The 15,159-nt window shown below is 42.1% G+C and overlaps 1 protein-coding gene across 1 annotated transcript; it reads right to left on the reverse strand.

The window, feature by feature from the left end:
• Window positions 1-3,686: 3,686 nt before the first annotated feature.
• On the reverse strand, window positions 3,687-12,943 carry angptl1b (angiopoietin-like 1b). Its single transcript, XM_079225823.1, has 5 exons — window positions 12,842-12,943; window positions 8,758-9,596; window positions 7,271-7,464; window positions 5,814-6,084; window positions 3,687-4,881 (listed from the first exon to the last, which is right to left on the reverse strand). The coding sequence occupies exons 2-5, from the start codon at window positions 9,557-9,559 to the stop codon at window positions 4,694-4,696; spliced, it is 1,455 nt and encodes a 484-aa protein (XP_079081949.1). The 5' UTR covers window positions 9,560-9,596; window positions 12,842-12,943; the 3' UTR covers window positions 3,687-4,693.
• Between the last annotated feature and the right edge of the window lie 2,216 nt (window positions 12,944-15,159).

Below are 15,159 nucleotides of genomic sequence, written 5' to 3' on the forward strand. Positions count from 1 at the left end.
AAAATTGGTGAACACTGTCATTTAAAAAAACATGTATCACATCCCATTTTACCACTAAAATTCCTGCCACATTCAGAAGTCCCTCACATCTGCAGCTACTTTAGAATGCAGCAGCTGAAATATGAAGAGATCAGGCTGTGTATTGCCTGTTCTATCATTTAAAGGTAACAGCTGAATTCAGAACTGGTGGAATTTAAAGCTCATCCAGGGCTGGCCATAGTGGGACTTTCCTTTATTTTGACTTTCCCCTGGTATGGGCTCAATTTAGCTTGAGACATGCCCTTTTAAAAAAACATATGGAAATATTTGTTATCCTTCTCTTTTTCCCTACTATTTCTGTCTAATTTGTGCTATTGCGTTTTTATTTCTTTATTTCAGCATCAATCAAACTGATTCTGCAAACAATCATTTTCTCACTTCACAGCAGCTGAAAGAAGAAAAAAAACAGAGTGGTGCTACTGCTGTATTTATTTGGTATTATTCTCCACTGGGCTGGATGTAAAACATTTCTGTGGTTCCTTCTGTTTTGCTTTGTGGCCATTTGGCTCATGCCTCTCTTGAGCCAGTTTAGACTAGGGAGGCCTTTTTGTTTTTCACAGTTTTAACTATGCTGTAGAATCAGTTGAGTATTCAGGGCAGTTGCTCTGTTGGCTCTGTCACCCCAGGCAGTCCTGAAGCCTTAAACAGACCTCCATGAATCACGCCATCTATCACAATAGGTGAAACTGTATATCCAGAAACACACACACAGTTAACAGTCATACTGTAGATTATTAGTGGGTCCTCCAGTTCAGGGACTACATGCTGAATCCACAGTGTTCTGAGGTTGTTCGTCTTTACAAAGGAGATCTATTTGATAAGGGGTTTCAAGGTTTGAGTTTTGAATAAACAAATTTGTAATGCCAACCACATGAACTATGAAAACCATCTGAAATGCTGGTCACTAATAGATGTATTTAATAGACTATATATCTGTTCGTAGGTTGAAATTCAAGGAGCTCAATTGTCACTGTTCATATGTTCCTTTGTTTATTATCTCTGGGTTTAATAGGTAAAAGTCATTAAAATAAATCTAATTTTCACAATCTCAGCACTCTCTTGTGTGCTTCGTAGCTAAATTAAGTATCCCTCGACTGTATGTTTTAAACTAATAAGAGAGAGAGAGTGGAAACTGCAGCTGTCTGCAGCTCAGTGAGCCTTCCCAGATCCCTCCAAATGATCATCCATCTTAAACAAGTGTCTGTTAAGCTTGAAATCAAAAGAGCACTTAGGAGCGGACTTAGCTATGGAGTTGTTTACTGTAGGGCAAAAATGTGTCATGGTGCTTATTTTCAAGGAAAACATCTCCACATCCTGCTTGTTGATTTGCTGGTTGACTGGTTTGAAGGCTAATGAGTCCCTCTCATGGACATTCCCCCAACAGCAGATGTCTTTCAGCAAACAGCAGTAGAGCCAGCTTCTTCCACAAATCTTCCGAGCCTGGTGCCATCATGGTGGTGAAATACGTAGACAGCGAAGCTTCACTCTGTGACAAAGAGGGCTTTCACCTTGAAACCTGCGGCGGCTCTCAGAGGACCACACTGCAGTAGCGTACGTCCATCCCCAGTGGGTTGGCCAGGTATTCAAGGTGGTATACGGACCTGAGTGTGGTCCCCTCACCAGAGCCAGGGATGTCACCTTCTCTCCTCTAATGCCTGACTGCGCAGGAGTTTGGTTTTTGTGGGTTTATAATGCATTTCCATAACCTCACGAGGCTGTTTAAAATGTAAGGGTTCAGTGTGTGTAGTGGGCAGAGTTATTGGAAGACTTCAGCTACAGCTCCTGTGGTGACAGAGCGTCCCGTACTAACAGTCTCTGGGCTGGTTGTAGACTCGACGTCTGAAAGGCACACTTGTGACAGTAAGGTGGACACGTCACAAAACAAAGTTGGATTCATAGAACAAGTGAGCTCAGATGGATAATTGTTCAATAAAACTCTAAGAAAAGAGTGTCTGAGTCTGCACTTGACCTTTTCAAAACCACTGACCGTTACCTCTAAAGCTCACTAATGAACATGTTTTATCTTGTTTGTTTAACCATTACAAATCAAGAACTGTAAAAAAATAAGCTGTGGTTTTAGAGGGTTTCATTGGTTGGACTATTTATTGGCAAACAGTAACTGGGTGCAGTGACGTATAGGTCTGTAAGTCACTGTTCCTAAAACCACAGCGTGTCATTTTTAAATTGTATTTTCTGTACAAATAAGACAAGCAAGACATAACATGTTACATAAGGACTTTAAAAGGTGCTAGTCGGGTGATGTTAAAGGTTTTTATTTAGACAGAGACAGGCTAGCTGGGTCTGCTTCAGTCTTTATGCTAGCTTGCTGGCAATTTGCTTGCTGGCAATCACAATTGGGTGATTGGTGGGCTACCAATCACCCAATTTCCCTCTTGGCAAGAAAGAAAATAGGCATATTTCCCCAACTGTTGAACTATTCCACTAAGTACAAATCCATCCTAGTGTACACGTATAATATATAATATTTTAAAATAAAAAGTAACAATGATGAATGTAACCATAAACAACTTAAGTTTGATTTACTGTATAACAGTTTAGGTTTAAATGAATAGACAGTGATAAGAGTCATGTAGCTCAGGTTGAGAGCCAGACGTGAACAGATGACTTTCCCCATCCACAGAATGTGTCACCACTTGAAACGAGATTCCTCTGCAATGTATTCATCGGTCTCCTTGAAACATTTTCACGCCAACACAAAGCACACAGCCGCGCAATAGAACTCTTATTTTTGTTAAATGCTTAATACTTCCTTATGTAGACTAACAGTGTCTGCTGAAAAAACCGCAACATGTCATCTGCGTGACTCACAACCACAAGACAAGTTTGGAATGGGCATGTAATCTGAACAAAGACTAAAAACTAACAAGTCAAGCACAAATTAGGACTTTATAAAAGCAGAATGTCACATGAAAGGAGTTCCTTTAAATCATAAAGTGACCCTAAAAGTCAGTTGTTTACTATTGTTTAACAAGTATTGTGGCTGAATGGATTCAGCTTTCATTACAGTTTAATTTTAAAATCATGCTGTTTTTATTGGACTCTGCTTTTTTACATCTTCATCAACTAGTTTCCATGTCCAGCTGGGTTTGACCGGTCTCCCGGCTTTGTGTTTTGTTGCTGTATAGACGCTTGTTGAAGAGATGGGTGTGAGGGACTTTGTGGTCTAAAGAAAAACAAAACAACATGAGGGTCTATTTTCAGCTGTTGGATGTTGTTAAAAGTAAACCCACAAGTACCCCCCCCCCCCCCCCACCCCCCCCCCCCAAAAAAAACAAAAAAAAAAAACAACAACAACTCCCCTCTCCTCTCAGATAGTTTCCCCAAAAGGATACCGCTTTCCTTCCATACCGGTGATTACAGAGAGAGGACGTGACTTTGTCAATGGAAGATATTTTACAAAAACATACAGTTCAAGCACTTTTACGTGGAAAGAATGTAAATGTCTGTGTATTTAAAAGGAAGAGGGGGAAAATAATTTGGAAATTTGGACCAGTTCCATTACCGTTCAGCCCTCCCTCCTCCCTCCTTTCTTCATCCTGTCTGGCTTTCAGCAATGTGTTTCTCGTTGTCTGTCCCATTGCCTATAACTCTCAACACGCTTGGTCGGCATATTTTATGTGCTTGAAAACTACTCAAAACATCTTTTATTTTCTCCAACAATGCTTGTTTTTCCCAGAGTCATACTTCAATATAATCAACAGCCAAATGAGAAAAACATACAACAGCAATTTCCAGATGTGCAAGCACACTTGAGAATGATTGTCATTTATACAGTGGAGGAAATTAGTTCTGTTTTCTATAGGATCGTTTACTCTTCCCTCAGGACACCTGGCCCTTTTCACTGTTATGATAAGTTAATTGAACACATAAATTATCATTTCTAGTCAAAACGTAGTTTAACATACAGTATACAGATCATTTTAAGTGCATAGAGAGATACTGTGTGTTTGTCATCAAATGTACATACTATTATGCTATGTCTTAAAACCACCTTCCTTTCTTCAACTCCTTATGAAGTTGTTCTTTTTAGATCTGGAAATGGATATGGAGTCTAAAAAGATCAATATAAGTATTAACAAAATGCATTTTCCAGCTCATAGCACAAGTTAAATACCATGTATAAGCATTTAACCCACACGTGTATCTTGGCGAGGTAGGAAGAGCTGCATTTAGATCCTGTTATGCTAAAGCTTATGAATGACATCAATACCAGTGAAGCTCTGTTAGGATGTGGCACCATCTCTCTACGGGGTGACCTAATGAGGAAAACACTGCGGCCTCTCAAACAGTTAGACAGCTTATTTAGCTGCAAAATGTCCTTAATTATCCGTTGAACATCATATGAATTTGGTTATTAAAAGAACTGTCTGGCTTACTTTAAACAGTCATCATGTCCCCTAAATCACTCTATGTGTATCTATTATGCTATAAAGAGAACAATGTTTCACGCAGAGTTCATATCTGTAACAGGAGGCAGTTCAAGTCACGATTGATGGTTAGTAATCTCCGTTGGTGTTGTTCTTTTGTCAAGGATCAACCAATTGCTGATGACATATACAGTCACAGAATGACATTCAAGTTCGCCCCTGGCCTCCACAGTTACCCCTGGACCAGCCTGGCTTACAGTATCTCCTCAGTCAATGGGCCTGATCAGCATACGGACAGACTTCATAGAGTAGAAGCCTCCGCCGTAGTCCGCCCAGAAGATCCCATCTTGGAATTTGCTGCGGTAAACGCCTCCGGTGTACCAGACACCGTTAAGATTGGCTTGGCCACAAGCGTTGTACCACCAACCTCCTTTGTGGAAATGGGCACAGTTACCTGTTGTAGAGAGACAGGAATGGGGATAATTAGCAGTCTGAGGAAGTGTGTTTTTCACAGAGAAAATTAATCAAGGATAGAGAAAACGTCTATATTCAGCAAGGTCTCACACCCGGCCCGGGGCCTCATATATTGACATTTGGGCAGTCTTGATGCAGACCATAAACTGTATAACATATTGACGTAGTCTCCATGACGTTATGAAGCTCAACGTGTGTGGCTTCGGCTGTCCCCATCTTTAGCAGTGATGACACAGCCTAACTCTAAAAAGAAGTAAAGAGGTGAATCGTTGGTGGAGTTGAGGCGGCCGGGTGAAGCAGCAGTGGAAATAGCTAGCTGCTAGCACCATCAAAGCAGCCACACCCTCAAGTATGCCTAACATTAAGCCTTAATATAATTTAAAAGGGTGAGCTATATGAAAATCATTCATGTATGGGGAAAATAGCTGGAGACCAAAAACATTTTTGTACCAGACTGTAAACATGTTAATTTCTGCTGCAAAGTTGAGCATTTTAACATGAGGGTTTATGAGGATTCACTCGCTTTTGGAGCCAGCTTCAAGTAGCCTTTTTGAAGAACTTCAGTTTTGGCCTTTTGGTGTTGGCTTCTTTTTTCAGGAATGGAAGTTGGCACTTGATCCACGTGTAACCGTTGCTGATTTTCACAGTGTTTGCAAACAAAGAGAGCTTGCGAGCGCCGTCATGCTTACAACAAAAGATGGAAAAGTGTTGCATGAATGATTCAGTTGGTCTTAATTCAACAATGTGATGGTGTCGAATTTGGGATTTTACTTTGTCAAAACTTTACATAATTTTATATCAGTCAGATCCCAGGGAGCACCTAATAATTACAATGTCAGAATATTATAAGAGAAGCTTGAGATTTCAATAAAACATCATGATGCACTTCAAAGGTCCCCGATGTTCATCTACCTGAGAATGCATCCTTGTCTCGATCCAGAGTCGTGAACTGTTTTCCGTTGTGGCTGCTCAGGGAGTCCCCGGCGTTGCCCTGGTAGGTGCCCAGCCGCAGGCGGTAGCCTTCGCTCTCGGGCTCGAGATGGAAGCTGCTGTACTGAGCATAGACCTTCTTGTCCATCCAGTCCTCCATCTCCACCAGCAGCTTGTAGTTCTCCTGCCTCCCAAGGTTGTAGATGCCTTCCAGACCCAGCCAGTATTCCCCGTCTATGTTGCCAAAGCCGCTCTGAGTCAAAGGAAGATTAAAAGGAAGGTTACAAGAAGATTGCAGAACATAATGAGCATTGTTTTTCATGTGGTGAGCCGAAGGAGTTTAGAAACATGAGAATTGTTTAGGAATATGAAACCCACTTGAGGACAAGGCTGTGGTATTGCAAAAGAACAAATGAGAACTTTCTTTTTGATGACGTTCTGGTCATGGTTCTGTAGTTAAGACTAAACTACAAAACTTCAAAAGAAAAAAAGCTGTGGTAAAAGAATGCCACCCTGTCTTTGAAATTCCTAAGAAAGACATGTAGAGTTTACGCAGGAAAATAACTATCCAACAACAGAATGCTGGTTCATCTCTCAAACCTAGAAGAGCTCTTGGATCGTGGCCAACGGCGAAACTGGCCTGGGCGCTCGTGTGGAATAACCGTGAGCAATCTACATCTGGCCATGTGCCTCCAGAACACTTCACTTGGTAGAGGAGTTTGAGGTTTGTGATTGTGGATTAGAAGATGATGAATAATGTAGGGTTTCAGTGCAGGGCCTCCTCTCTGGTGCTGTGTGTGTGTGTGTGTGTGTGTGTGTGTGTGTGTGTGTGTGTGTGTGTGTGTGTGTGTGTGTGTGTGTGTGTGTGTGTGAGTGTGTCTGCGCGTGTACATGTGGTGGGTTTGTGGGAGAGCACAGAGGCAAATCAATGTTGAAGAGAGCAATTTAGCTTCCAGTTACACATGCACAAGCCTGGCCAGGCTGAGTGGAACACTGGATAGCTGTAGCTGCCAGCAGCGATATACTCCATCTCATTCTCACAGGGCGTTGATGAGAGGGTCTATACGGTGCGGTGTAGTAAAGCCAAGCAGCCATCCATCCAGGAAGGCACCATAGGAAGAGCGGTTTTGGAAAGAAACGCCTGCAGATTGAGCTGTGGAACATACCTTCCTTGTGGGTCCTCTAATGTTTCATAATGGGAATCTCAAACCAAATAACCTCGGACGAATAGCGCTGCTGACGGGGCGCTATATTTTACAGTATGTGAAAACACAAGGATTCTGGCCCAAGAAATAGTCCCAATAAATCCAGATGGTTCCCCTAGACGGGTCAAATAACGGCACTCCTGTAGTCTCTGGATGACCCAAATATTCAGGTTGGCTCAGGAGGAGAGAGAGAAATAAGACAAATAGGGCAAGGGAAGTGTCATATGTCATCACCTTGTAGCTATCCCAGTTCCTGAAGAAGTTAACAGAGCCGTCTCTCCTGCTCTGGATTACGGTCCAGCCCCCGCTGTCTATATCCTGTTCACACCAGGCCTGGACAGGCCTCTCTGCTTCGTCTGGTCTGATCAGGTACATGCCGCTGGTGCTGTGGCCAGCTTCCTGCGCTGCGAGACAGTCTCTGAATGGGCCTGAAGGACAAGAACAAGAGAGGGAGCCAGGTGGTAAGAAAAACAGGGAAGTGTGCGGCAAAGTGTGTAACTTCTATATAGTTCTTAACTGAAGGTGTGTTTGGGATCATTACCACCAACCCCATCCCCAAACAAAAAGGAAACAATCTGTGTTTAGACATTTGGGCATCTAAACTTGGCTAGTTTGCTTTTAACAGGAATACTTATCCATCATGATTAGGTACTTGATTTATGTAGTACAACAATCCCAATTAATGATTAATTAAAGAATTAAAGAACATTTAAAATACAGGAAACGGGTCAGAATTTTTTTTTGCTTTAGCCAAGGCTAGCTGCTATATGCTTTTCTGATTCTGGTCTCAGCTCAATTTTTACCAAGTACTGTGTTTTAGCTTTTGGCAGTTTGTGTTACTCGAGCAGAGACAACATGAGTGTACATGATGAGGAGACATTGAGGCCAATGTCTGACAGAGGACTAAACAAGTAGGAGAAAACTGTAAAATACAGACAGGGTAATACAGAACACATGTATAAAGGTCCTCCCAACACAGCTGAGGAGTGGGGCAAACAAAGTCACTTTATTAAGAACTGACTTGCTTTCATTTGAGTAAAAAAAAGGAGATAATAATGCATCTCGTTGTATAGAAATATAGGCCTTTTTTCAAGGTAATTCAACATTCTCATTAAAATATTGTAATTAATAGCACATGTCGCAGTGAGTCTCCTGGCTAATAATGAAATAATAATAACGTAAAGGTATAGTCCATTCACTTCATGAACCAGAAGTGCCTCTACTTTGTGGTTTGCAGGAGCCCATGCCAGCCTGGGTTTTGTCTCACATGCAATGGAAAAGTCTTGTAAGGGATCATTTTCATACACAGCTGCACTGAAATCCTTCACACTTTGTTACTCTTGGGCGAGGGCAATCTAAATGTGTCAGGAATTTCTGTTGATGAGCAAAATCGCACTGGTTAGGTCTTGCTTTGCTTTGCTTTCAGTCCCCTGCCTCAGTTGAGACGTTAAAACATTTGTATTTCCATCCTGGTTTGTGTTCTTTCTGTTGAGCGGGAAGCAGAGTTCTAGCTGAATCTACAAATCTTTAACCTTTGAAAATGAGGCCAATGGCCGACCTGCAGCTCTATTCAAACACCGTGAGTATTATTTTGTTATGGTTGGCGCACAAACTCATGACAGCTAACAATGTTACCATGAATTTGTGTGACTGAATCAATTAATGAATTAATACAAATCCATGGATTCATGGCGGAATCCCCCACTAACTCATCCTCTCACCTTCAGCACTGAAGTTTCTATGTGGAGGTTTCTGAACTTCCAGGGTGCCACTTGTGGGTGACGGCCCAGAGCGAGAGCCCCTTTCTCGGGCAAAGCCTCGGGTGTTGTCCCTCTGGATCTCATTGGTGAAACGCGGCACATTAACAGGAAGGTTCTCGGGCACCACCTGCACAAGCGGAGGTCCCAAGGGTGGCTGGTCGTGCCTGCGGCTGTACACCTGCATACAACGCTCCTCCAGGGCTCCAATCAGCACTGACTGGTTGTTTACTACTGCAGACAGGGCTGCGTATTTGGCCTCCAGTTCCCTGTACCTGGATCCCAGGCGCAGTGATTCGGTGGTGGCGTTGAGGATGCGTGTCTCCAGCTGCGCCAGCTCCAGTGAGTTGTCCCTCTTCCTGATGATTTCGTGCAGCAGTTGCATGTAGAGCTGGGTCACTCGAGAGTTCATGTTCCTGCTCTCTTTCCTCAACAGCTTCATTTCATTCACCAAGTTGCCATCCACATCCACCACTAGCTTTAGGGTCTCCATCTCCCTACGCTGCTTCGACAGAAGGTCGCTCACTCCAGCCACATCCAGGCGCGTCACTCGGTCCTTGTCGGTTGAATAACCGCGGGCGGCACAGATGGGTCCTGTGATCTTCTGCTCAGGGACCAGAAAGGTGTAGGAGCACTTGTTGCTTTCTCCATTGGCCTCTGGAGCCCTTCGTATCCTGGAGAGGATGGGGTGCTTTGTGAGGGCTTGGCTCTTTCCCCAGAAAGACAAACAAAACAGAATAAATATGCTCCATGTTCCAGGTCCCATGGTTCCTCCTCTCTCTTTCAACAAACAAGCTGAAGATCTATGACAAAGGAAAGAGGAGTGCAGAACATTTTACAACAGGTAAAGTTGGTGTTATTCTATATTACACTTAGTCAACAAATACAAAAAAGGACCAAAACTAACAATGTGTCAATCAATTTCTCCATACTTTTCCACTTCCCGATGCTATCTTTGGCCTACTGAAGATGTGAGTCTTTCAATCCCTTTTAGCCTTGCTAGCAGGAGGCAAACGTCGATCTGTCGGTCCACCATTTTTGTACAAATTAAGTGAAATATGTCAACACTTTTAAATAATGTTATACAATTTGGTGCACACATTGAGGTTCCCCTCAGTTTTGTTGATATCAGGACCAAAACTTTGGCTTATAGCTAAATAGGCATACTACGTGCTAATACTTGCAAAACTAAACTAACAACAGTCAGCCCCAACTACACTTTGTGTTTAGTGTTCAGTGGAAGGAGAAAAATAACTGTGATGGCTAACAACATTATGCCTGCGAAACATCAGCATGTTAAAATTGCGAGCAAGTTATCATGCTAATATTAGCATTTCGCTCAAAGCACCACTGTGCCTAAATTCAGCCTCATAGAGGATGGCTGTAGACTTGTTAAAAAAATGCAGCCGTTTTCAAAAGAGCATTTTTTTAAGATTATTTTCAACACCAGTTCAATATACATTTAGGGGTATTGACAAACTGCAGTGATATGTTCATTAACCATTAACCAGAGTTATTCTTTAGTGTGGTGCATTTGTTACAGCTCATTTTGTTCTTTTTTACAATTTCCTACTCGATGTTTCCCTTTCTTCTCTAATCCAATATAACCACTGTGCATTTGTTTGCATGATACCATGAATAATGCATGATACCAGTCAAGACTCAACACAATCATATTGCTTAATTATGGTTTCACATATTAACAGACATTTAAGATTTCCCCTCTGATACGCGTGTGGAGGAGTAAAAGCAGAACTGCCCAGCCACCACAAATCTGTTATCGTAACTTGGATTTTCAATACATTCCCTCATGGGTTCCCTTTCATTATGGCCTCACCACATCTGTATCAGGTGTCTGGGTGTGGGCAAGTGCTGGGATCTGTTTTTCATATTTATGTAAGTCTCCTGGCTCAGACCTTCCATAAACCTGCCCTGTAGCCTTTCAGTGTACCTACACTGACTTGTGTGGAGAATTGCCATGATGAAAACCTCTCTATGAAAATATTTAATAGGAAATTGTGTTAATATGGCCATGGATGACATTGAATATATCCTTGTAATGGGATAGTATCAGCTACAAGGATTCATGATGTGTAGAAAGGTGTATATCAGTAATGAGTAGAAGTCAACAGGTGGTTATGATTGGGCTTCACTGACTCATTTTAACTTCTGGCATAAAGAGAAACATTTAAATTTGGTGAGTAATACCAACACATGTATAGGTTCGATAAGCAGGGGGAGCAGGAATCCCTGATTTATGAGTAATCTTTTCTGGAGTCGATTTCTGGAAGGAAAGCTTGTGTTTTGAGCTTATTGGTTTCGACAGCACACCTAATGGAGCAGTGGTGGATGACGTTAAAAAAATGCATGCTAAGTGAAAGATCCCTTGCCCCATATTCCCGTTTGGCTCTGGAAGTGGAGCCATGGTGAGCCAACTTTAGGCTGATATAGGGCCAAATCCAACCAGAAGGCAGTCTGGTGGATATGGCCAAGAGGGTTAAGAAACTTTCATGATATGGACCTCTTCATATCAGAGCAGATCAAAACTGCTAAGGAGTTCAACAGATGCCAAAGAAGCAGGATTAAATGAGTCCATGACAGAGACTGCAGGGGCTTTGAATCATTGGTCTCCTCTTGGTGTTTAGTTGCACTGAAGAGGCCGGACCACAGTGAATGGGACACATCTCAGAGCAATACCTTCATTCAAACTGCTGCTGAAGCAGAGTAGACCTTTCTATCATTGTGGTGGTGGAAAAAACATGCATCAAGAGAATATATAACAAAGTTCGTGTTTTAATAAAGCACAATGAATTATTGACGGGGGGAAAGTGTCTGAGCCAACAGTAAATTGTAATAGCGCAAAAGTTCAGTAGCAAAGAAAAATGCTCCACAGTCCATATCATAATGGAAGAAGCTGCAGTATTTGTCCTAGATTACAAACCATCTGAGGGCAAAGAATAAGGCACTTTAAGGAAAACGGGCCATGTGTCAGAGCTCAGAAACACTTTGGCACTGTGAGTCAGTTATTATTACCCGAGGAAGTTCTTTTCTCTGTCTTTCCATAATCACATGGACATCCCCTTTAATAGCTCGATCTCAGCAATTGGCCCGTCTGCGTGTCTCCAACCCCACAATATGAATCTCACTCTGACAGGAGTGACAGTGTTTACACAGAGGCTCCTCAGCCAGAAGTTTGGATCTCATCGAAACCTGGCAGTTATAACCACCAGGTTTCCCTCCGTCGTTCACACCCTGCTGGTCTTCATCAAGTCAGCCGCAGAAGCCATGTTTTTTTGTTGACTTTTAAAAAGTGAATTTTCTCCTACTCCTACCTTACGCTCAGAGCCAGACGTGACCAGATGCAGCCACCTCATCTATATTAATGCAGTTCTTGTAACCAGACAGGTCAAACTTTGTGGTGGCAGGTTTTCCCAGAGTTGGTACCGCTGAGCTCGACTGTCTACTCATAAAGATCCTCAATTCTGCTACATTGAAACCCTAAAAAGGCCCTGGGAACGCCACACTTGCATCCCCGTTTTTATTTGCAACTGTATTTCAACATACAGCATGAATGTATTGCACATCAGAAAGTATAGTGTTATAGTTTTTCTTATTATTTGTTGTGGCTTTTGCTCAGGGCCATCAGATTTTAAGGACTGTGTCAATTAGACCACAAGTTTTTCTGATGGCGCCACTGATTTGTTTCGTGTGCTGAGGGGACAACATGATGCGTGAGCTTTGTACTGTACATGAATATGATCACGCCGTTTACACAATATGTACCCATGGAATTGTAAAACAAATTTAAGTTACTTTAAAAATGCTCAAATGGTTTCTTTAATGTCCGCATTTGAGTCACTCCATAGTTCTTGATAAGAGTCATGGATCTCCAGATTACTCCTGCCATGTAAAATGTCTATCTAGTTTAATTGTTCCATATTGACTTTACTTTTCTTTGCGTATGGTGAGTGGGAACAGTTTCAGCTGTGAACCCACGTTATTCCCATGAATAGCTTGATCACGGAAATTAAAAAGTGAAAACTCTTACCTGTGTCAGTGAGTTCAGTCAGCAGCCCAGGAGGTGCAGGTTGGTCTCTCAGTTGTGATTCCTATGCAGGTTCATGCTCCCCATTCTCCTCCTCTCACTCACTCTCCTTCTGTCTTTGCACTCATTGAGAGGGAAGGCCTGCTATACAGCGAGGGCACAAGCAAACACTGTCCACAGGAGAACAGTAGAGGGTGGTCCATATGCCGAAAGAGGGAGGCTGATGGTGTGATTTTCTCTGTAGTTTGAGCTGAGGGGAGGCTTGGCCCTGCCCTCTTCCTCTGATTGAAGAAAAAACTCCTCCTAATATAAGATTTAGCCACAAAGGAAAAACTAAGTGATGAACAACATTGGCTGGGAGTCAGTAAAATCTGTCTGGCTGTCATCATGTCGGTCTCATAAGGTCTTGTGTACAGTGTTTATATTGTCTCTCACATGCTATTTGTCTGCCATGCTTGTAGAAGTTGATGCTATCCACATACAGTCTCTTTTTCTTTTCTTCACACACACACACACACACACACACACACACACACACACACACACACAAAAACACACACACACACACACACACACACACACACATACATCCACCTCACAAAGCTGTTTCCCATCAGCTCTAATCTAATGACTGAGTGATTCTGAAGATACAGTAGCTTTTGAATGTTAAATGAAGAGGTCTGTTTTGAATGTGAGCATCTCTTTGCTCCATATATGGGGTGTCTCTTGTGGCAATCCAAGAGCTATTGGCAGCTGTGTTTATTTGGTTATGAGGACAATAAGCAGAGGGCTTTGCAGACAAAAAAAAGAACGCCCCTCAGCTAAATGTTTTGGATTGAGGAGGAAGCACGGGCTTTGATGCGTGGGGATTCTTAGCGGGGGAGACATACTTCAGCATGTGAGGACACATTTGCTTATGAGCAACTGAGGCAGGACATTCACAATGGTGTGTGTGTGTGTGTGTGTGTGTGTGTGTGTGTGTGTATGTGTGCTTGTGCACTCTTGCGTGAATGTATGAGAGCATGCGTTTGCCTATGCCTGATTGAGAGCATGTGTCTCGGCAGTCGTTTGTATATAATAGAGGTTGTCCAATTTAAATAAATCATGTATAGAAGAACATGTGTGTGGAGGAAGCGGTTACGGAGAAGGAGCTCAAAAATACATTTCGGGCTAATTCGACCCATGCCTGGAAATCTAACGGTATCTGCACCACATTTAACAAGCCCTACTCTTGTATAGTCTAGATCAGTGTTTCACAATCTGGGGCTCGGGCTCATCTAAGGAGTCACAAGGTATATCTGAAGGGTCCCAAGTGAAGGAAAAGCATATGAAAGAAAAATCTCTTTGGGTCATGTACACTCGAAGGGATACAGGAAAAATTGGCCACATATTTTGTTTAACTTATTTTCAACAGGACTTGTTTATCAATGCTCTATTCGTGTTCAATGTCTAATTGGACGGATACTTCAGTTAGATCCTTCTCCACTAAATGTAACTGTACACAGACGAGGTGTCTCTTTTTCTGCCCTGGCCATTAGAGCCTGTTTAAATCCCTGTTGATAGTTTTTGTTTTTCCATGTACAAAATGTGAGTTTGGGCTGTTTTATTAGGGGATTCATTGTTTAGCATTGATAATGCACATGTATCTCTATAAGTAACATAAGCTGTCACGTTGGTTAAAATCTAGCTCTCTCTCTGTGAGCCCCTCCTTGTGGCTAAAACAGTTTATTACCACCTCCATCATACTAGTTGTTGCATGTCCATTGCTTTAATCTGACATAGAAGAACTGTGCAGTGGTGAAATAAGTAGTATTCAGACAATTTACTTAGTAAAAGTATCAAAGTCACACTGTAAATACTCCACTACAAGTAAAGGTTATGCTATCAAAACGTGTATGTAAATTCAGAATCAGAATCAGAATCAGCTTTATGGCCATGTGTGTTTACACACACATGGAATTTGACTTTGGTTACACGTTGCTCTTACATACACAATATACAAGAAACATATAAATATAAAAAAAGACATTAAAGACAACAGTAGTCAAAAAGAGTGCAAAGTAGTGCAGATGGAGGTGTCTGATTAATTGTTCATCAGAGTGATGACCAGTGGAAAGAAGATGTTTCTGTGTCTGGTGGTTGTTGCGTACAGTGGGGGAGGAGTTGGAGTTAACTTGTAGTATCTAAGTAAAAGTACTTACTATGCATAAAATGGTCCATTATCATACTTTTACTACAATAAAAAGAACATGTTTTGGAGGTGCATCGTTATCACTGGACAGGTTGTAGTCTAAAAAGTAACGTGTCATAAAGCTGTCAGA

This window comes from Taurulus bubalis, assembly GCF_910589615.1.
Source record: "Taurulus bubalis genome assembly, chromosome: 1".
NCBI classification, from domain to species: Eukaryota; Metazoa; Chordata; class Actinopteri; order Perciformes; family Cottidae; genus Taurulus; species Taurulus bubalis.

What these genes read in the sequence shown, in the direction of transcription:
- angptl1b (XM_079225823.1), bottom strand. Translation starts at nt 9,559, where the DNA reads ATGGGACCTGGAACATGGAGCATATTTATTCTGTTTTGTTTGTCTTTC. An exon ending in GGAACTGGGATAGCTACAAG is followed by an intron (nt 6,085 to 7,270) that starts GTGATGACATAT and finishes CCTTTGACTCAG; the next exon opens with AGCGGCTTTGGCAACATAGA. An exon ending in AGACAAGGATGCATTCTCAG is followed by an intron (nt 4,882 to 5,813) that starts GTAGATGAACAT and finishes TCTCTACAACAG; the next exon opens with GTAACTGTGCCCATTTCCAC.